The 23147-nt window shown below is 49.3% G+C and overlaps 1 protein-coding gene across 7 annotated transcripts in view; it reads right to left on the minus strand.

Moving 5' to 3' along the window:
* Positions 1-301: 301 nt before the first annotated feature.
* Positions 302-23147, minus strand: part of Samd4a (sterile alpha motif domain containing 4A) — a 216553-nt gene continuing 193707 nt past the window's right edge. For all 7 annotated transcript variants that reach the window (XM_029469337.2, XM_021181616.2, XM_021181615.2 and 4 more), the window contains 5 exons: positions 18295-18413; positions 13956-14157; positions 12740-12866; positions 5698-5781; positions 302-511 (listed from right to left, as the gene is read on the minus strand). In XM_029469337.2, coding sequence (XP_029325197.1) covers positions 483-511; positions 5698-5781; positions 12740-12866; positions 13956-14157; positions 18295-18413 — 561 coding nt within the window. In that variant the 3' untranslated portion in view covers positions 302-482. The remainder of the gene's footprint in view (positions 512-5697; positions 5782-12739; positions 12867-13955; positions 14158-18294; positions 18414-23147) is intronic.

A 23147-nucleotide genomic window follows, 5' to 3' on the forward strand; every position in this document is an offset into this window, starting at 1 on the left:
CGGTCAGGGGAGCCACAAACAGGCTGGCCGCCATCTTGCTCTCCTTGCTTGTGTCCACTGTCTTCTGCAGCCTGACTGTGAAGCCGGGCTCTGAGAAGGCTCCCCAGGGCAGGGCTTCTACCTCCCTCCTGTGTGTCTCTTGCATATCTCACCTAGCAATATTCTTCCCCACTCCATTTCCATCCAGGAAGCCACTAGCATCCCTCCACCCCCTCCCAGCCCCACATTCCCCCGAGAGTCCCCTCCCCACCCTGCATACCGTCCCATCCCGTGACAGAAACAAATGACAACATAACCAACCCCAGGTCTACTGATATGTTTACAAGGATGACCTACGCTCTCACAAAATCAAAATGGGCGAGGGACCAGGGGAAAAAGGCTGCAAAGTGTCTTGGAAGAGTCTCTGCAACCCTGAAGATGGCTGACACTGGGCCCGCAGCAGTCCATTTCACGGCCAGCGCGGTCACTGTCATCTTCAGTTTCTAGATTGTGGAGGTCCGGTCAACCCCGTCTGTGGAAGAAACCAGAGGACTACTGAGCAAAACCAGTCTGGGCTAGTTGTCTACCAGCATGGCCAGCACTTTGAACATACTGGTCTCTAAGATGAAGGCTTTATTTGCTAACTCACTTGCATGCCCACCTACCTGTCCATTCACTTACTCTTTCATCCACCTACCTACCATTCACCCACCTACCCACCCACCTACCCACCACTCATCCATCCACTCAGCCACCTACACACCCACCCATTCACCTACCCTATCTACCCATCCATCCACTCATTTTCCTATCTACCCCCCCCCCCACACACACACACACACTCACTGACATTATCACCCATCTAACATCTGGAGAGGTTGTTTTTTTGTTTTTGTTTTTGTTTTTGTTTAACAGGAGCCATATTAAGCCCAGGAACCAAGATGCAACTGCTCTAATCTCCCAAATAGTCACATTTTAGAATTTACATTACAGACACGTAAGTCAACAATGATGCCTGGAGTGATGGTGGCTCTAACCAGTGTTTTCCAAGAAAGAATGAACACGGAGGGAGGAATGTATAACTCGGCCTTGGAAGTCAAGGGTGGTTTCATAAAGACACAAAACGGCTTGTCGAAGGAGCTGGTTGGATGCTAAGCAAGGAAGATTCAGGAGGGGATGATGGGAAGATGGGAAGGGACAAGAGAGGTGGAATGATAGATTATCAAATGGAAAGGCAGGCAGTAGACCCTAGGGTGTAGGATGAGAGGCAGGAGCAGGCCTGGAAAGACAGAGAAGGGGTCTCATAGAAAAGCAAATGGAATTGTGGCATTCACACCTGTTTCTTTGGAATTATTTCTCTCTTACTGCAAGTCCTTGATGAACGGCCAAAGACCTGTTCCTGCCCACACTGTGCAGCCAGGGGGACAGAGACAGCTGATCCAAACTCTCTGCTGCAGAACAGGGGTAAAGGCAGGGAAAGCAAAGGCAGATGTTGTGCTTATCCGGCATTGAAGCTTCAGGTGGCAGAAGGGTAATTTAATTACCCATGGCTCTTTGAAATGTTAGAGAATTGGTCAGACTGCAAAAAGTATGTCTGTGGGAGGGACATATGCTTCAGAGACAGGAAGCTATGAGTGAGACAGAGTTGCTGATGGCCACTCGGTGATCCTCTGCTGCCTGTTTCCACAAGGGTTCTACACAGTCCTCAGCAGCATCCCCAACCATCAAAGGACTTTAGATGGTGGGTACTGGGGACCTAAACACAGCAGAACCACGCTATATCACTTTTGATGGCCTCCCCTGGCAAGTGTCAGATGGTCTGACGAGAGGCAAGAGGGCAGTGAAGAGGTACCCATGCCAGTGCATGTTGCCACTGATGGGGCTTCACAACATAGGCAGAGAGAGGCATGGATTGGTCATCGCAGGTAGGAAAGATGGTGTTCAATAACTGCTGGAGGAGGGGAGTGATGAGCTAGTTACAGAGGCCGTCTTTCGCTTTGCCAAGCTCTAGAGGCCAGCCAGTGTGTCCAGCCCAGTTCCCACCATGGCTTGCTAGGTCCAGTGGAGGGAGCATCTCTAGACACAATACAAGACTCAAGGAGAAGATAGGAGTGCCTGGGCATTCCAGGGAAAGCTGAGGACCTAGGTGACATAGCAAGTCAGTGAGCCCACTACAGGGATGTCCTAGCCTCCACGCTCAAGGGTCATATTGACAATTCTGTTAGCTGGGACTTGGAAGAGACACACTTTTTAATTGAAATTTTCATTGAGGTAATTATAGGTTCACATGCATTTGTAAAAAAAGAAAAATGATCTAGCAAGATCACATGTGTACCTTGTTGGGTCCTAAACTGGTAGTAATTTGCAAAGGTCTAACAGGACGTTACAGTGAAGACACTGACTTTGATAGAGTCTCTGCGCTCTTTTTCTGTATATACATCTAAGAATGGACAAGCATATGTGTACAAGTTATGACGACTTAGGGAGGGATTTCTCAGAAGGGAACCAGTGGTCCCTGCCAGTTTGGGATGCTGAAGCATCTGCTAGACTACAGGTATGACTTCCTGCGGTGTCATCCTGAGCCTGTGCGTGGGGCTCAACAGTCTTCGGAGGGAAGGAGTGTGTGTCGAGGTCCCTTTACTGTGGGGATGTCTGAGACATCTCTAGAGGTGGGGCCCACTCCTGCTTAGCTCTCTGGCCCACACATTAATGCTAAACCTTCAGAGTTGTGAAAGCGAGGAGCCAGGAGTGTGAAAGTCTCAACTAGCTCAAGTCCAAGGCTTGAATTTCAACCATGTGATATGTCTTCCGAGGAAAGCCAGGCTTACTATTTGCAGTCGTGAAAGCTGTACACTGGTAACCTCAGGGGGTGCCACGCACAGGCAAGCACCATAGGTTTCACAGTTACCACTTGCAATAAATGCCATCCTAGCGCTTTGAGAAAATAATTTGCATAGTCTCTCTGCATCTGTGACAGAGGGATGGTAAGGCTTAGGGAAGGGGTGAGTGGAGAAGGGGAGACAGAAGAGGAGGGGGAGTGTGAACTTCAGAACCCCTGAGGAAGGGCTGTGTACTTTTCTCTTAGTACAGGCCTCGGACTCTAACAGTGGAGCCTCCTACTGCAGCTCCTGGAGCCCTTCTATAAGGGGCTCGGAAGACCATCTTTTCCCAAAACCTCAGGTCACACACCATAGGCAAAACCCAAAGAGCCTGAAGAAAGATTCACAGCCCTCTACCTGGGTGTGCTTTTGCATTTTATTGCAGGGGCCTCAGCGAAAGAAGAGAGGAAAGGAAGGCTAAGAGAAAAGGGGCTTCGACAAGTGAGGACAGCAGTTACCAAGGAAACAGAGATGAGCAGACATCAGAAGCATCTCCAAGTTGGCACTGTGGACCACGTGGATGGTCATCTAGGATAAAGATGACGCGGTGCCTTCCCCCTGCATCCCTGAGTCACATCACAGGAACTTTTATCCTTCATTCATTTTAGAGTTCTTATTTGCATCTGTATGTGTACACTGTGCACATGTGAGCGTCTGTGCGAGTAGAGGCCAGAGGTTGGCATCAGGTGTCTTCCTTAGTTATTATTCTCCATCTTATCTTTTGAGACGGTCTCCTGAACCTGGAGCTCGCTTATATGGCTAGATGGGGTGCCCTGCTAACTCTAGGGATCTGCCTGTGTCTACTCTCCTAGCACTGGGATTACCGGTACTTGCTACAGTACGTGGCTTTTTACATGGGATCTGTCAATTTGAACTCAGGTCCCCATGTTTGTGTGGCAAGCACCTTGCCCACTAGGCTGTTTCTCCAGCCCCTACTGGGCCATTTGTCTTCCTATAAAATGACTTAACTTGTCTGCACGATGTCCCCAGCAATGTCATCTTTGCTGGAACCTGGAAAGGGCTGGCCCACAAAGACCCTGCCATAGCTGGAGACCACAGTGCTCCTGCACTGGAGACTGGGCCACTTTCTACTTCATTTGCATCCTCTGCCCCTGAAAGGGCTTGGGAGGAGGCTACCCATAAAAGGGGATTATTTGGTGTGTGTGTGTGTGTGAACCACAGCAATAAAAAGGCTTAGAAGATTAACCAGATGAGAACATTAGTACAAACTCATCAGTTCCAAGAGGTATTCTGTGAAAACAGAACCTTCTTAAAAAAAAAAAAAGTCTGTTCAATGAAAACTTCGAATAAAGAGTGTTTGGCATTTCTGATAATGACGATAATGGCAGTACTTAACCATTTGATAAGAGCTTCCAAATGCCAGTTCTCTGAGGTCCATCAGGCCCTGCAGGAGAAGGTCAGTTTCCCTTGCTGACTCTCAGAGGCAGTGGGAGGCAGCAGGCTCCCCAGGCAGCCTGGGCTGAGGGGCAGCAGCACTCTGGGCTGTGGTTTTCTCATTGGTGTGTTTTACGGGCACTTCTACCACTGAATGGCTACACCATAGTCTGCTGGTCCTTATTTGGGTGCCCCCACCCCACCCCATCATTTACTCAATTTGGAAGAGGAGCTGTGGCAGCTCCCAGAGGCGCTGTGAGACAACAAGGATCAGTGTGACTGGACAGATGGAACAGTCGCTTGCAGATAGGGCTCCCTGGAGCTTTTCTGTTTGCCCTTGTAGGGTCATGATAGCCCTGGGGCCCTTGAGCTCCCTCCTGACAGTTAAGTTAGCTGGGGGAGCTCCAATCCTTCTCTGTTCCATGCAGACCATTTGTTTACTGGTTGGTTTCAGGAAGCCTGTATTTCACAACAATCCTTAGCATACAGAGATTAAACATCTAAAAGTCAAAAAGGTCATGGAGACAAAACTTTCAGCAGTAGTAGGTGACATCAACCTCTCTATCCACTGCTGCCAGAGGATGCTCAGCTGGGCCCTAGGTGTGGCAATGGCTCAGATCTCAGATGGCCCATCTCTGGGGCAGAGGGATGTTGGGAAGGCTCATGGCAGCCTTGTGAAAGCCTCTCTGTGAGCCAGAGGCTCTTACAAGGAAGAGGAGGACAGAAATGGGTGGCTGGGAGGGTATGCATCTCAATTCTTCTGCTCTTGCCAATTCCCCATAAATGTGCAGGGCGAGGAAGAGACCCCTGAGCTTGGGCCCAGGAGGGCACTGAAGCCCCCAGGGCAGGCACAACAGGGACTGCAGGTCAGACTGATGCGATCAGGGGCATCTGCCTTAGGAAGCATGTTCCTGGCTCTAATTCGGGAATGTGAGTGTGTGCAGCCTGTGCCTGTCATATGGCAAAGGACAATTCAGATAGCTTAGGGCTCCAGCGTCACACAAGCCATTTGCCACAGGGAGCTAGAAAAACAAGCAGGGATCTTTGTTTCAAAAATTCTATTTTTAGAGCATGTTGGGATATGCTTGGCCCAGACTGGTGGATCCAGTGCCGAGAGGGAACATATCCAATGCCTTGGGGGATGCTCCCATTGGAAGCCATGCCTTGTGTGTGTCTGAGCCTTCAGCTCCTGCGTTTGGCTGGGGCCATTGCTGTGGAGTTCCAGTGTGTACTGAGGGATGGAACTTCTAGGGCTTGGGGGATGGTGTTGGTCTCTCTGGCCTCCAGTTCCCTGACTCATCTTCCAGAAAAGGAACAGAGCATAGAGATTGCAGATAAGGGACCCATGGCATCTCACAGCTGCTCTCTTCCTGTCTTGTCAGACCACCTTACTTCCTTCCCATTCCCCCAAGCTGTCCCAGGTGTGCGGGGAGGATATACTGACCTCCCAGGGCATGCTCCGTCATACTGAGGCACAAGGACTCCAGCCTATTGTTGATGTCAGGTTCAGTCACGGGAAGTTGAAATTCTGTAGGAAGAAAAGGGTACATTGATGACTGGGACAAACAAGACAAGCAGAAAGTATCCATGATGTCACCTGGTTCCAGGATCAGTGTCTAGCGTGCCTCTGCTTAGGAGAGCTCAAGGGGACCTGCAGGGCCAGCATGGTGAGGTCTGTCACACGTGGAGCCCATTGTAGACATAGGCAGCTGGAAGCAAACTCATGACAAAATAGCCAGTCCCAGTCATGGGCCCTCACTCTTGCTCGGACCCTGTGATGGCTTTCCTGCAAAATTAAGTGCCAACCCTAGCAATGGTCTGCAAGGTCTCCTTACAGCCCTGTTCTCATAACATTCCCTCTTCCTCTGCTCCATTGCAAACCCTCTTCTTCCCAGAACCTTTGCAGGGCTGTTCTCCCTGCCTCAGTGTCAGCCTGCAAGTGTTGCCCTGGCTTAGTCTTTCCCTGACTCCGTAATTACTCCTCCTCTTCCTCCTCCTTCTTCTTCCTCCCTTCCTCCTCCTCCTCCTCTTTACATTTAATTTTTTATGTGCATTGTTTTTGTTTGTGTATTTGTTTTGTTTTGTTTTCCTGCATGCATCTGTGTGAGGGTGTCAGATCCCCTAGAAATGGGGTTACAGACAACTGTAAGCCGCCACATGGGCGCTAGGTTCTCTCGAAGAGCAGCCAGTTCTCTTAATCATTGAGCTCTCTCCAGTCCCCAAATTTATGTTTGTTTTTGTTTTTGTTTTGTTTTTTATGCATTCAGTGGTCACAGAGTCTAGGGGGTGTTTCGTGCATCTGCCCCTCCTAGATTAGGGCTTGTGTCCTTGGGGCGTGGTTTAGCAATAGTCACTGAGTCTGGCACCCAGCCTGTGAAATTCTGCTTTATCAAGAGGGGCAGGTAACATACTCCCAACCCAGCACATTCCCCTTTTGAGTGAGGGACTATGTTAACGATTCTGCTATGCCAGCTCCTTTACTGCCCAACAAACTCAGTCCCCAGTGGGGCTCAAGAATACTGGTAGTTAATCAAAACTAGGTAGGAGACATAGGGCTAGGAGAAGACCCATGTCTTCCTGCCTGCCATGACTGTTCACCATTTTCAAGTCTCCAAGCACATTGACTAGAGGAGCTAAGACCTTCTCTCCATACAGCCATAGATAAGGCATGATCCTCGAGCCTCTGGGTGTCCTCTATCTTCAGGCACTACTGCTTTCTCTCTCCCATGGAAGGCAGCTCCAGGGCCCTCTCTTTCTGGCTGGGACTCGGTGTTAACTCCATTTCATCCCTCCTCCTGTGGGACCTTGGGATGCCCCTAAGCATCTAGTAGAGAGCGACGGTGGATTGATTGTCTAGAATCAGGCTCTCTAAATCTAGCTCTCTTCGACCACATCCAATGGACAGAGGCAGAATGAAACCCTGCAGGCATGTGTTGGCAAAGGGTGTGTTCCAGTGTCTGGGACCCCAGCGCTGCCACTACTTCTCTATGTGACCTTGGGAAGCAGTTCCTTCTCTCTTGGGAGTTATTTCCACCTGGTGGTGGGAGAAAGGATGTTGCGGAAAGGGTAGGCTGTTTGCTCTTTCACTCCTTTCAAAGAGGGCACACAGTTGAGGGGACAAGTGCTGGGTGGTTGTTAGTGAGAAAACAAGTTGACATCAAGGGCTAAACCAGAATGTTTGTTTTATCTAATCAGCTATCCATCAACATCTCCTTTCTCGGGTAGACAAGATGGCTGAGCGATTACAGGGGCTTGCTGCACTCTGAGTGTGATCCCTGAAAGCGATCCTCTAACCTCCACACTCATGCTAGGCCATGCACGCCCTCCCCCACCACCCCACGCACACACGATCATTAAAAAAAAAAACTTTTTTTTTTTCTTAAAAGGTCTTCTCTTGAAAATTGTGCTCTCCCCAGTCGGCTGGTTGGGAGGCAGGTGCCATTTCCATCCTTTCAAGTTCTCAGAGAAGGGCTTGCAAAACTGGACAATATGAAAGGCACCAAGCAGCAGACAGTGGCCTTTCTGTGGCAAGCTGAGGCATCCGTGAGGTTTGGAAGACACCTGGGCCAGCTCCTGAGAGGGTGGACACCTCTGAGGCTTCCAGGGACCGTGGGAGCCAGAGCAGATGGGAGGAGTTTCTCCTGAGCCCACCAAGGGGCTGCTGCTAAGGGAAAGGCTGGGGCAATTAGACCATCCCAGGGGAAGCTTATTTTTGTATTTTCATCCATTCATGTGAAAATCATATGCACGCAAAAATTAGCAGCCTTTGGGGTGTGAAACTCATAAAATAGAAACAGAATTTTATATATAGCTAGTTAGCAAATACGGAAGGGGAGGAAAAAAAAAACAAACTTCAGCAATTATACTCAGCCATATGCTCACTGGGAGAGTGCGTTTACTCTCTAGCGCTCCCCTTTAAACAAACACTGTGGAGAGATTTGGATAAATAAAGACGCTCGACATTTGGAGAGAAGAGTCTCAGCTGCAGGAGTTCTTGCCAACACGCAGCAACATGCCATTCTCCAAGCCCGGGATTGCGTGTTTCCAGGAAGGAGGCTGCGAAACACAGGCCTCTCAGCTCCAGAGTCTCCAAGCATCGCCGAGGCTGCTCATTTAGGTGGGAAGTTGGTTTGCTTGAATCTGTCTCCACTCTTTGCTCTGACACGCTCCCCGTCACTCGCAGAGCAGTGCTGAAGAATTCCAAGTCTTGGTGAAGCCCATATGTTCACACCGCAGAGAACCTTAACAGTGTGACTTTTTAATTGTGTGCTTGATGAAAACAGACCAATGACGTCTTGCTGCACACATCGGGCAGAGAGGCTGATCAGATAGATGGGGGCTTCTGTCTCAAGATAACACCCTTCAGTCATTTGCTGCTTAGTGGGGTAGAACTCTCCTTAAATTTAGCTCCAGGACAATCAGGCTGTGCTGCAGGCTGGTAGATACATGTTAGTATGTAGGTCTCAGGCATCATAGGGCTGCAAGGCGCTCAGTAAGACAATAGGAAGGACTGCCTTGAACCCACTCACTGTTGTCTCCATGAAGTCTGTTTCTGCCCTGGAACCACCGCTCGGAGCTGTTGGAAAAGGCCCAAATCTGGAACCTTTCCTTGTGGACACGATGCTACCAATACTTTGGATTTGGATGCATTTCAGACATTCAGATTGGTGTGGAGTTTATGCGAATATTCTGGAATTTGAAAAACCCTGACATTTGAAATACATCCGGTCCCAAACACACTGGATAATGAATATTAAACCTGTAACAGGAATTCTTCTCTCTCTTTTTTTTTTTTTATCATTAGATTATTCTAGGGTTTGGTGAGGATTCTGAAGGGTTAAGGTGGACTCAAAACTGAAAAAGAAAAAATTATTTTAAAATTTTATGTAATGTGTATGTCTGAGTGAGTATACACCGTACATGTACAGGTGCCCATGGAGGCCAAGTAAGAGCATAGATACCTTGGTGGTGGTGATGCAGGAGGTTGTGAGCCACCTGATGGTGGTGGTGATGGTAGTGGTGGGAGTGGTGGTGGTGGTGGTGGTGGTGGTATCTGAGTATTTTAGGGGAGCAGTAAGACTCTTAACCAGTGAACCATCTATCTATTTAGCCCCAACTTGTGACTTAAATTGTGCCTTTTTAGAATTTCCCCACATACAGAGCACTGTGATCTCAGAAGATCTGGAAAGGAGCCACTGGCCATCTCTTCTAGGGGCACTTCTGTCCGAGTCCTTTAAAAACTCAGCTGGCTTATTCCAGGCAGAAACAGCCCCTGGACTGGGCATCACGTGTCACAGCACAGTCTGTGAGGTATGATTCCACCGGGACTTAAGGCTATGCAACAGGATGGGCACACTAAGAAACCTGCGCGACCCACCTTGCAGTTGACCACCTAGTCTGATTGCTACCCAGCTACATGGGACTTTCATGTGTGTGTCCCTCACTGCTGGAGGGACAGAGGACTCAGAACAGGGAAGAAAAGGGGAGGTGGCTGGAGGGACAGAGGACTCAGAACAGGGAGGTGGCAATAAGGAAAAGATCTAGTACAGGTTGGATACAGACAACCAGCCGGGGTGGGAAGGCCGATCACAGGGAAGTGCTCGTGGCCAGTGGAAGAGTGTAGCATGCTGTACCTTAAATGTTGTGGCTGATGGTGGTGGGGACATGAGTGGGGAGGAGCCTGTGCTGCAGCCATCCTCTGGGACCCACATGTCTGTGTATCATTAGGTCAGATGATATGACAGAGGGCCATTCTGCCCAGGTAGACGCTCAGAGGAGGAAGGTGGGTTTGCCCAGATGCATTCTTGGCTGGGGTAAAGTTGACCCATTGACCAGCTCCCCTGCCTCCTGTCTCTGAGCCACAGTCAAGCTGTTTGCGTAGGTCTATTAGAAAGGTGGGGAACAACATTCACCACACACTTTGGTCCCTAACCGGGCCTCTGTCTCTGCACAGCAGTCCCTTACATTCCACAGTGGGCTCAGGACACTGTCCTCATTCTTTCTAAAGGCATCCTACTGAGAAGGAAACGAAGGGCCACAGCTCAGAGGGTTGTGTTTCCAGGTACGCAGCTTTCTGAGGATGGAGGACTCCAGTAACAAGCCAGTACATGGGCAAGGTTTGATGTATAAGGCAGGTATCACTCAGTGAAATGGTGCCATCTTGCCATCTTGCACACAGGTCCTCTGGTTCAAGAGCACTTTCTTTGCATGCAGTCTTGTGCAAGTGAAGGGTGCCATTTCCAGAATGTAGGCTTGTGAGTTCGACCCCACCTGTGGTTTTCTTGTGGGAAAGCCTGCTCTGGGCCCCTCTGCAACTTCTTGTTGGTGCTCCTGGCAAGTAAGGAACCTTCAATGGCATCTAAATGTCAGGTTACCCTGAGATCTTCTCTGACTGAAGCCCAAGAGTGACTGAGTCTGGCTCGACAGACACAGAACTGCTTCCAGAAGGAAGGATCACTTGCCAAGCAGTTTTGGAGTTTGATTTCCAGATGAGAAAGAACCCCACCTTTGGGCAAGGTGGCATTCTTGCTGGGTGCCACAGGTGTGCTGAGCTCCAGGCCCCTTGAGTGTCTCAGACCTTGTCCCCTTAGTCTAGGAGGCCCTGCCGGCCTGGTGGCCAGCCAGAGTCAGCAGTGACATACTGGCCTTCCCACTGGAACCAAAGCACACTTGACACCTGTCCAGGTGGAAATAAAGCAGAAAGCCACCACAGGCGGTGTCTGAGACATCCCGACTATGCAGTGTGGGAAAGAGGGATGAGCCAGCACAACTGAGCAAGGTGACTGGTTAACAACATACACACAGACACACAGACACACACAGACACACACAGACACACACACACACACAACACGGCGGCTTCTCCATATCCCCCAGAGGTGGTCTTCCTTTGTAGGGCAATTATTTTGACGTTCACAAAGTCCATGCTTTCTCAGACATTGTTGTCTTGGGTTTGGAAGTATGATTTTAAGTGCATGTGTACTCACGTTAAGAAGCTGAGGCTGGGGTGGGTGGGTTGAGAAACATACCTTGTACCCAAGACAACCATTGGGGAGTTCCCATCTCCAGTTCATTTTATGCTCACATTTACAGGATCCTAGTTGTGTAAAGATGAAGTCCACAGTCTGCTTTGCTGCTATAATTCTCCAAGTTCAGTCTCAGCACTGAACTTGGAGAATTCAGTATGAATCCTGAGAAGACCCCATGGCTGACCAGGTTGGGTTCCTCTGACTAGAAAGGCCCACACCCAGCTCTGACCTCTCAGGTTGACTCTGATCTGGCCTGGAGGTGAGAGGCATTTCTGTGAAGGAAAGCTGAGAAGCAAGGCCAGCTTTCAAAGTTACTGTCTGGTTATCAGGAAGTGCACCTGGAAGCCCAGCCAAGGCCAAGGCGTTTGCACCCTTAGTGGAGACTTGCCACAGCTTCTTGTATCCTCACTGAGGGATTCTGGGTCATGGCTATGACTTGCCTCACCCTTTGTGGCCATGTCACAGAGATACCACCCAGCAGGTGCTGAGTGTGAGTGGGCAGAGCCCGAAGGGAGCCCTTGGTTAGCCCAGCAGGTCATTAGCAACGAGGAGACCAGAAGTAGGCATTGCTGCTGTGCATTGGCCACTATGAGGGATTTAAAGCCTTAAGGGGGGGTTTGCAACATCCAAGAAAAAAATCTTTATGAGTTGGGGGAGGGAAAAGAAAAGCCCAGGATATTCTAGAGTTCTAATACCCTGAGCATTGAAATCAAAAGCCTTGTAAACTATTGCTTCTGGGACACAGGGCTCCAGGCTGTGAGGTGTGGTGAGGCTACCCAAAGACAGGGTGCACCTCCTGTATATTCACTGGGGGTGGGGGAATCTTGAAAGATGTAGCCATCGCCTAGGTGGTGTTGTACAAGTCTGGAGTCTAGTGTTAGTGCCTGTGCAGAGAAAGGCTTCAAGGATCTGTTTGCTGTTTGAGATTCAGGTAGCTTGTTTTAGGAGGCATGGTGACTGAGACCACGTCTCCCCATCTGGCCTTGAGTCCACTCTGTCAAGTTACTCCTGAATCAAGAAACCATGGCTCTGTTTTCCAATGCAGTTGCACAGTGACACCAACATTCAAGTTTTTCTCTTTCATTGTTATATCCTCTCTTTGCACACATCCTTCCCCCTCCTCCTCTTTCCACAGGGATCTCTTCCAGGGAGAGCTATCGCTGGTTTAATCAATCAATCTAGGAATCCAGATATCTGACAAGTATCAGAAATATCCCCGTCAGATTGCAACCAGTGCTGGGACTTCAGGTTCTGGCTTCCTGCTAGGCAGCCTCTGCTCACGCTGGCAAGGCATGGTTTAAAAAAGGAAAGGCTTTCGGCAGCTCTAAAGAATGTGTGGTGACAGTTGAGGCTCAGCACTTTCCGGCTGGGTCACCAGGGCATCTATTCTGGCATCCCAGCCTCCATTCTGCGTCAAGGGAGAGAGAGGGAAGGGAGTGAGTGTTAGCCAGGCCCTACCTGGTTGCTGGAACATCAGCATGTTTTGTGGGGAAGTATGCACGGGCAGCGAGCGGGTCTTCTGGACGGAGCTGTGGGTGCGGCTGGGCATGCTGTTGCTACCCCCAGGGTTGGCAAACCAGAGGTTCTAGGGAGGAACATACAAGAGGAGGGCGTTAGTCCAGACCCTGTGGGGACATGGGGAGGCAGAGCCCTAGCTGGAACTCGGGAGACAGGTATCCCAGGACAGTTTTGGAAAGGCCCATGCTACCCTCCATGGACTTACTGAGAGATGGCTGAGACTGGCCCATTTGAGGCTCATTCACAGGCCTTGCTTTAAGTTTGAGCCACCTTCCCCTCTCCCCATCTCCAGAAGTCTTTTTACTCCATATATTCCTTAAAGGGAGTGTGTGTGTGTGTGGGGGGGGCGGGGAGTGTCTTAGAAATACTTGTAACAAACAATATAATGAGTTTAAGGCTCTTGCTTGAATTTCTTTTTGAGAGTCCCCAAATTTACTCCACACTGAGGAGAAAAGAAGAGTCAGTACTGGCAATAGGCCTGTGTATCATGCAGCTCGTGTGTCCTGTAGTGACCTTGCCTAGAACTGATATCAGGGCTTCTCAGACATGCCCTTCCCATTGGGAGGGACTGCCACCAGCCTCCTCCTGGTGAAACCTTTCTGTTTTAAAGACAGCCTCTCATCAGGCCTGCTTGTATGTTCCCAGGCCCAGGCCAACCTCTATTGCCCCAGGGGGCTGAGGGAATGAACATTTAGGGAAAGGCAAGGTTGGGCTCAGGGGGGCAGAGAGGTCACTGTCAATCTCACAGCAAGGGACAGCCTCCCAAACAATCCTGTGGATTCACCATTGCAGCTGGGACTGTGAGGAAAAAGTCAAAGGAAGTTTATTAAATGCCCACCCAGACCTGGAAGGTGATGGGGTCTGTTGGGGAGGGGGGGGGCAAAGATCAAGCAGAAGTAGCCCTTGCGTGCCTGTCTACAAGGGTCCCAGAGATAAATGCAGCACTAGCGTTCCCAAGCAGCAGACATGAGTTTTCCCGTCTCCAGGGAAACAACGCAATCAGTGATTACCTGGCAAACATAGGCTCAGCTATCTCCTGGTTTAGATTTCCCTGGGGTCTTATCTTTCCATGCAGGAGACTGTCTGGGTTGGGGACATCTTAGAGTCTCAGTCCCTGAGCCTGGTCAACCTCCCTGCTCCCCAGAGCAGAACAAACCTGTCTTCCTTGTTTCATGATGGTGGGGTTGGCAGCGGTGTGGCGCTGGTTGGAGCTGACAAATCCACTGGTGCCCAGGAGACCAAGACGGGCGGAAGGGACGTTCCGAGATGCGATCTGGTACTGTCGTGGGTTCCGTCTGCCCATGCCACTGCCCACAGAGCTGGCTGTTGGGAGGGAGTTGGACTGCCCAAAGCCACGACTGTGAGAGCAAAGAGAAGAGACCCAGAGGTTCTGACATGCTCCAGCCCTACATAGCCCAGGCTGCCAGTGGGGCCTCTTGGGGACTGACAAGAGGTTTGGGGGTGCCAATAATAGGCTATGATTCAAACTGTACCTAGTATCTAAAAGCAACAGCACATGCTAAATGTTGGCGCATGCGCACTACTCTTAACCCACAAGACAGCCCTATGAAGTAGGCTTCCTCATCTTCACTGCTAGAAACTCAGAAAGCTTGAGGATTTTGCCATCCACACACAACCAGCAGGGGGCAGCACTCAAATATGAACCCAAAAGGGGAGCTCAAAGAGTCTCCTGCCTTCTATTCTTGTCTAGTCCAACCTGTGGGTCTGTGCATGAGGCTGTGGTGCCTTTCAAGAAGCCACAAAGCAAAATGGTAGGATCAGTATCTGGATCTGATTCCGTTCTGGTGCGCCTTCCATGATGGCGTGGTTCATTGCTGATCAGGTTGTCTGTAAGCAGTCTTAGATGGAGGACCCAAATGAAATATAAGCTCTTTAAGAAAGGACTGTATGTGCCTTCTTCAGCCCCTTATGTCCCAGGCCCGAGACAAGGAGTCAGAGTTTTGCAGAGTAAATGCTGTTTGATATTTCTCCAACTGGGAGGCCACTGGGGTGTGTGGATGACTCCATACACATCTAGGATAGTCCAGTCTCTTCGTTCCCCAGGTCTTTCCTGCAGGGCGGCCCTCACCAGGGCTGGCAAGGCTCCGCTTTTCGGGTCTACGCAGGAGGCTGCTCCCAGCGGGGTCGGATGAGCTCAGCAGAGAAGCCTCCACCAGCCCCGGGGCTTCTGGAACCCGGCACATTCTTTCCAAGGGAGTCAGGCAGCTTTATTCAGGAGGGTGGAGAAGGTCTGCGTGGCGGGCAACGGCCACTAGATGGAGCAGAGTCGCTTGGATGCTAAGCTGGGGAGTTTTCACCAAGCTTACCAGAAGACCCTGCAGATGAGCTGATTTAGCTTAGCCAGTGGAGGTCCAGGGGGCCATTCACAGCAGGTACTTCCTGCACCAGAGATGGTTGTGTGTGAGTGCGGGGGTTGGGGTAGGGAGGTGGCGTCTGAGGTGGCAATGCAAAAGCTCCCGGAGTTCCTAAATGTCTTAGGGAGAGAAGGTTCCAGGCTTTTGAGGCCAAGAAGGGTGTTGTAGAACCCATTCACAAGAAGAGATTCTTGGTCTCTCTATTTATCTTATCTTCCCTTTCCTCTTTGAAAACTGAAAATTAGGGTGAGGCGATTCCATGCAATCAGAGACCCCAGGGAGGTAACTTGAAAAAGTGGCAGCAAGCGGGGATTTCCACTCTCAGCTGTTAAGAACGGGTCCTCTGGCTTCTGAAGTCAGAGTTTGGGCCACCTGGCAGATAGATGATCAGTATTTGCTAAGGCTCCCCCCACCCCTTACTTGGTGTGAATAGATTTTTCTCACTTCCCTCTTTGGCAGGATTTTTAGAAGGCTATTTCATATGCAAAACAGTAGTGGATGAGTGTTGCCTTAAAATGATCTGTTCTTCCACGAAAGCAACACTGTAGCTTGTAAAAAAAATTTTTTTTTTTTGAGACAGGGTCTAACTATGTAGCACAAGCTAGCCTCAAACTGCCTTCCCACCTCAACCACCCAAGTGCTGGGACTACCCAAGAAAATCAGACCTGGATCAAGACTGTATTTTCTAGCCACATCAAGGCCAGCAGGCTCTGTTCGGGCAGTCAGTGAAGAAAAGGAGAACTCTGCCATTTCCAAGAGTTAGGACTCAGCTGTTTGGGAGAAGGGAGTAAAGCCCAGAGTATTCCAGGGTCTGGGAGATGGTCTTGGTGGTGGTGGTGGTGGTGGTGGTGGTGGTGGTAGCAGTGGTGGTTACAGTATAGCGGAGGCAGAATTTTGAGAGGCCTTCTTCTTCCTGATCGTGGAGTCCAGCTGTGGTGTCCTCAAAAGGTTATTTTTACAAAGCCAGGTTTGCCTAGAGTTGCTGCCGCTGACAGTGGGATTGAACTCTGAGGTCAGTTAGGACCACTCAGCTTAAGGAAATAATTATGCTTCCCAAGAAAGAACAAAAAAACAAATTAAACTCCCACTCTTGGCCCCTCCTCCACCCCGCCTCCCACCCCAGAGCTTGTCTGCCTCACCTTCTCTGCTTTTCTGAGTCTAACTGATGTCCTTTCCTTGAAACGCATGAAAAGACTGATAAAAATAACATTAATAAGAAGCAATTAATTTGGGATTTGTGAGATAATTTAAAGCAGGGGCTTGCCTGCGGTTACTTTTGTATGGGAGAAACGGTTTTTCAAAACAAATTAACAGTGTGAAAATATCCCAGAGGTGATGCGAAGAGCAGAATGTGTTTCATGGGTTTGGCGCCATCGTTTTGAACATCCATGATTGGTGGCTGCATTCCCTCTTATCTAGTCAATAAAAAGACTCCGACCTGGCAGACCTCAGGCTGGCCCTGACCTAGCATGTGCTTATAATAGTCTGTAGAGGCTCAAACTCGGACCACGCCTCTCTCTAGGCAGACAGAGGCAGGGAATGCGTTGCTGGTGAGAGGAGCTTAAAAGTCAGGTATCTTCAACTTCTACTTCAGAATGACTTCCTCTAGGAACTGGTACAGCCGGGCCCGGTACTGCAACAGGAGCTGGAGACCTCCTCCTCACCTGGGAGTCGGAGCATCTCTCATAGAAATGGGGTGCTTGGCCTGGGAGTCGGAGCATCACCCATAGGAATGGGGTGCTTGGTGGCAGCACAAGGCAGTTGAGGAGGCAGGTCTTGCTTTGCATCCAGGCTGCTGATGCAAGACTGATCTGCAGCCCATCAGAGCTGGCAACCCCCAAGGGCTGGAGGCTGGTGAGCTGGCAGTAGTATCAATTTGCAGGCATATCCTCTGTGTGCATTAGCCTGAGACCAGAGCAGTCATTTGGCTCTGCAGTGGCAAGGAGTACTGATCTGGTGCCCAACACTGGCAAGCTTGCTCCATATCCTGGGTACCTCTGCCTATCAATTTATCTGTAAACTAAGGTTAATAATAGCAGTTCTACTTCATAGGGTTGTCGTGAGGGTGGAATAAAGGAATATATTTTTAGTGCTCAGAAACCACTGGGCATGTGCTAACTAAATGTTTGCATAATAAATAACAGTACTGTGTAGTAGAATGTGATAGCATCTTAATTTTTAAGTAAATCTGTCATGAAGATGTTTCACAAACTCCAGCTGGCCTTATTTCCTTCAAGTGGTAAGGCACACTTATGCAAATGAGCCCCCCCCCCAATTTAACAACACAGCTTCTGTACGTGCACTGGGAAATGAATTTCGGAACCTGATAGGTACAAGCAAAGGAATAAATATTTATCTGTTTATGTTTGAGAATGTAACACAAAATGGCGATCCTCTGTAGGATATTGGTGTGATCCCTTCCTTATTGCCAAATCCTCTCTATCATTGTTTATGCTTAAGCCAGCCCTCCTCCCTCCTTCACTTCTATGATAACTTAACCTTCACTTCCTATCTCCCATGCACCTGGTCTCTCAGTTTACAGCCATATTAAGGTAACATGTTCTGAAGTGAGACCAGGCTTATTTTTAACTGCATCCAAGAAGCTGAGCTACTATGAAAAATCAAGAATGGTCCTGCCCCGCTATTAGACTGCAGCTCAGACCAAAATAGACGAGCACTGGGCTCTTCACTCTGCCACCGACTATAATTAGCTTGTCTGCAGCTAGAAGGTAGAAAGGCACTACACTACCACTTAAGGTACTGATAGAAGATCCTGCTCAGGTCTTTTCAGAGCCCCGCTTTGTGGCTCAACCCTCCCCCCGAGTTTTGCTGGCATTCATTACATCATGAACGCACACTTCTCACACCTAGATGAGTATCACCATTCTGACCGTGAGTATCAAGGTACAGATGTTGCGATTCAGCTCTTCCTGTGGGAAGGTTCTCCCTACCAGCCTTTCTCCTACCACAACCTGTTTAGGTAATGTGATTTGGAACTCTCCACAGGGTGTCCTCATTCACAAGGAGTGATGACCTGCCATGTTCCCGCCTAGAACAGTGGCAGCCAGTGAAGCATGGGGGGAGCCACCATGTATTACAAAGAACAAAATCCCAACATACTTTCTTTGCTGTCGATATCCTGATATGTCTAGAAGGGTTTTCCGAGGGAAAGACCGAAAGAGCTTCTGCACCTGCTGTTTCCATGACAACAATCTTTTTTTCTGTGTCTCTGTAAATGCCTGCAAAAACAAACAGGACTTTTAAATGGGCGATGCAGCCTGGCATTAGAAGGAAAAACACACAATTAATAAAGGAAATCGCCAATGTCTCTACAGTAGCTCCTTTCCCCCCACCTGCTTCCAACCTGGTCCAGACAGCAGCCAGCTTAAATTGGAGCCATCTGTGCTGAAGATTCAAGTTATTTGGCCCTTGGGAGCACCTGGTTCAGGCATTAAGCTTTTGACAACCTCGTGTTTTGGCTGTATTTCCTGAAGGCCCACACCCATCTTCCCCTTGTCTGACTCCTTCCTGCACCCTATGTGTTAACTGGGGATGAGCTGCAAAATTGGTTGTTAGATATTCTAGCTTTGCAGACCCCTGCATTTTCATAATCAATGGGCATTCTAAGCCACTCCAAAAATCGATCTGCCTGATGGTGTGTGGTCTGGAGTGGACTGCAGGGCTCAGAATGGCACCATTCGGTGGCTTAGGGCTTTTTTCTTGAGAGGTCTCTAGTTAAACAGCCTTGTGCCCTATGAGCTGAACCCAGCCCACCCCCAAGTATACCAGCCCTGACCTTAACCTTGCCCATAGTTGAGGGAAGAAAGTAAGCCTGATGCTTTCTCAAGTCTTCTAGTCATATTGGAGTGTAGGCAGACGTTTTCACTAGTGTCTGTAACACATGTCTATCTCATCTTTAGCATATAGCAATACCTATAGTCCATAGCACACACCTATGCAGTCTATAGCACACACCTATGCAGTCTATAGCACACACATATGCAGTCTATAGCACACACCTATGCAATCTAGAGTACACATCTATGCAATCTGTAGCACACATCTATGCAATATAGAGCATACACCTATGCAGTCTATAGCACACACCTATATAATCTAGAACGCATACCCATGCAATCTAAAGCATATACCTATGCAATCTATAGCATATACCCATGCAATCTATAGCATATACCCATGCAATCTATAGCATATACTCATGAAATCTATAGCATACACCCATGCAATCTATACCATATACCTATGCAACCTAGAGCGAACACCTAAACAATCCTATAGCATATATCTATGCAGTCTATAGCATACACCTATACAATCTATAGCACACACCTATACAGTCTAGAGCACACACTCATGCAATATAGAGCACACACCTATGCAGTCTATACCACATACACATACAGTCTAGAGCACACAGTACACATATATATTTTGTTCCCTGTGATGTGTAGCCTTTGCACTAACCATATCCCAAGTCCCTGATTCTGGGACTTCCAAATTCAAATACATCAAAACCATCCAAGGAAAATATTGGCTATAGGTGATGGGGGGGGTGGCATCCTCCAATGCTCCAAAGCTTGACTGAATAATCTAGAAGGTTTCCAGGAGGCAGTTTATAGAAAGTAGCCTGGTAAAACTGTGCAGGTGGAGCACTGTGGACTCACGGTGTCCCAGAAGGTGGAGCACTGTGGACTCACAGTGTCCCAGCAGTTGAGGGTTCCAAGCCATATGAGTGCCCCACCAAGTTCCTGAGCTGAGGTTTGGAACAAAGCTATCTGCTTAGGTTGGTTAGCAGTAGCAGTGACAGAAAACATTCCCAAGTGGTTTTGACAAAAAGGCATGGAATCCTTTAAGTAGTAACAAAGTATTACTTAGAGTAACAGACTAAATGCTTGCTTTTTGTAAAGGAAACAGGTTTCTTGACAATTGAAAAAAAAGAAGACAGCTTAATTTTCTCCTGAGGATGCTTAATCTTTTAAGGATGTAAATCCTGAAGAACTTGGTGGATAAAAGCAAAAGCATACCACTTAGCTGTGGAAACACTCTCCTCGGAGCTGAGGATGTTCAAGAAGGGCTGCCTAACTAAAGGACACAGTTCGGTCCCCGTGGTTGTGTGGTCGGGGTTCTAATGACTGCAAAGTGAATGTGGGCTCCTCTCCACGGTCCTTCTCCTTTGTAGGTGATGATCACCGAGTGCTCACTGATGCTTACAGCTGGGCTCAAGGCTGACATTGTTGTTGCATTAATGAAGGCAGGAAGGAGATGGACCCTCTGACTTGGATTAGCTTATGCAGCTAAGTGCTGAGGACACAAGACAGCCTTGGGGATGATGGCTCAGCCCAGTGGGTCATAGGATGGCAGATGGGTAAGACTCAAGTCCATGAACCCACTCACACAACCTCAGTTGAAGAGGTGGTGCTTTCTGGAAACTGAGGGTCACTCAAAAGGGGTCTGTGAGGGTGAACTGCGTTGGGAGTAGATACCAAAGAAACACACATGCTGCTCCCCAGTGCCCCAACCAGCTGGCTTTGGCTACACAGATGCACCCTTTAGGGTGGTCTCTGTGAGCTCTTCGGCGACGACCTTTAGCCCAATAGTGGCACAAACCAAATGGCTTCAGAGTCGTACAATCACAAGATCCAGCTGCAGTGAGCTTGAAGAACAACTGTCCAAGTCACAAAGGAGTGAGACACTAGATGCCCTCCCAAGGACGCCATTATGTAGATGACATCTCCTATGGTGGCACACGGCATCTAAGTAGATACAGTGTGGACACCCTCATCCCAAGGACATCACCACATCCAGTGATGGGTGCTCAGTGAGCAGTTCTTCCCAGCTGGGAGACATCCAGCAAGCAAGCTGAAGTTAGGTCGTAACCTGGCTCCAGGGGCCTCCATTGTAGGGAACCTTCTAATGGCTGCTGTCTCAGTGCAACCTCCTCCCCTGGCCCAATGCCAGAGGCTCAGGGCAGGGAAGGAAGATTGGAGGCCTACTGACTTCCCAGACACTACCAGTCACCCAGCTCAAGGCTTCTGCCCCATCAGGCCCAGAGCAATCCGTTTGTCTGAAGAGAGAGATGGCCACCCTCGGTCCTGTAGTTTACACGCTGGGTGCAAAGTCTCCCAAGGGAAGAGAGCCATTGCTCCAGAACCATATCCAGACAGTGAAGGGGAGTAAGCTGGTCTGATGATTCAGGAACCAAAGTGAACTGGCATCACGGGCAAAACTCAGAACCTTCCCTGTTCTTCAGTTTACTACCTTAGGCAGTCAGGGCCTTCCTCCTTAGGAAGGGAGGCGTCTGCATTTAGTAAACACCTTCTCGATTCAAGCCTGCTGGGGAACAGGAGGCCTTGGCTGTGAGAAGGATCCCTGTCTGAGGCTCGGGTCTAAACCTTGCTACTCCTGCGCTGCCCACTAGCCTCCCAAGACAGGTGTGTGCTGCCAACATGGCATCCTTATCCAGCCAACAACCAAAGCCTCGGACAACACTTTTCCTTCTATAGCAGAGTGCAGACCCCACCACCTCACACGCGTTCAGGCAGAAAGACCTGCCGTGAGACCCGTTGAGCCCATGAAGGAGGTGTACTCTAGTAAACAGAAGATGGGACTGCTTTGCACTGAGCACTTAGGGATGCCAGAGAAGAAAAGTCAGGGGTCTCAGGGAGGGCACATGGGATGGGAGAGGGGCTAGGGTGATGCTCCAAGGCCAGGTTAGACTAATCGGAGGCTTATGCCTAGTTCCACGGAGGCAGCTGGACCTAGTTGTTCTTTGGTTTCATGGGTTCAAATAACTTGAGCTGAAGTGGAAACCATCTTTTCCTCTCAAGTCTAAAAGCCTCAGTGCTAAGAGTGGGCATGAGATGGAGACGAGCCCTGTTTGCTTTTACAGAGCATAGCTCTTTTCCTGACCCACCACTGCAGCCCACTCACAAACGCCCTCCTCCAGGCAGAGCCCTGGATTCTACCTCAACACCTGTGTCCTTAGAACTGTGCCTTGTATTTTCCTTAAAGATTTTTGTTATTATTTATGCTTGTGTGTGTGTGTGTGTGTGTCCTGCATGTTAGCATGCACACATTTGTGTGGGTGCCCATGGAGGCCAGAAGTGTAGCCTCCCCTCCCCCAGCCTGAAACCTGCCTGCCAAGGTTCCACCGGTTACATCGGGATGGAGCTTCCTGCTCAATAGTTCTGCCACGCCCACTGCTGGAGCTCGCCGCTTTGCTGTTCCGGAGCCATACACGTGGTCACCCTGCTACTGGACCTCAGGATTATTTGGCGGGAATCGGGCCCCCCTTCCCCTCCTTCATAAACTGGGTGTTGGAATAGTAAAATTGAGCTTTGATCAGGATGACTGTCTTAGCTGCATCTTTCTCTCGCGCCGCCTAGCCCCTCTTCTCTTCCAGGTTTCCAAGATGCCTTTCCAGGCTAGAACCCAGACATGTGATCCACTGGCCGGACACAACATATATATATATATATATATATATATATATATATATATATATATATATGGACGGTCCCCTGGAATTGGGATCACAGGTGGTTGTGAGCCACCTAAAATAAGGACTGTCAACCAAGCTCAGGCCCTCTACAGGAGGAACAACTGCTCTTAAGCATCAAGATGTTTCCCCAGCTTCAGACCACAGTGCCACAGCTGGACTTCTGGCCTCAGCTTTGAGACAGTCCTGTCTACTGCTGGAGAAGAAGTGCCCTGGGTTCCAGCTCTAGCTTAGGCACCTGCCTACCATTCCATCCTTGGGTTCTGAGGCACCATGGGAGGAGGTGCAGAGGTCTTATCATTATGGGAAATGCCCCCCCCCCTCCCCCAGGCTCATGGATTTGAATTCCTGGTCGCAGCTGTGGCGCTATTTTGGAAGGTTGTAGAACATTTAGAAGGCATGGTCTCAGTGGTAGATGTGAGGACAGGCTTTATGGGTCGTAGACTCATCCTGG

Source organism: Mus caroli, unplaced genomic scaffold, assembly GCF_978045245.1.
Source record: "Mus caroli unplaced genomic scaffold, Mus_caroli_1 scaffold_12, whole genome shotgun sequence".
NCBI classification, from domain to species: domain Eukaryota; kingdom Metazoa; phylum Chordata; class Mammalia; order Rodentia; family Muridae; genus Mus; species Mus caroli.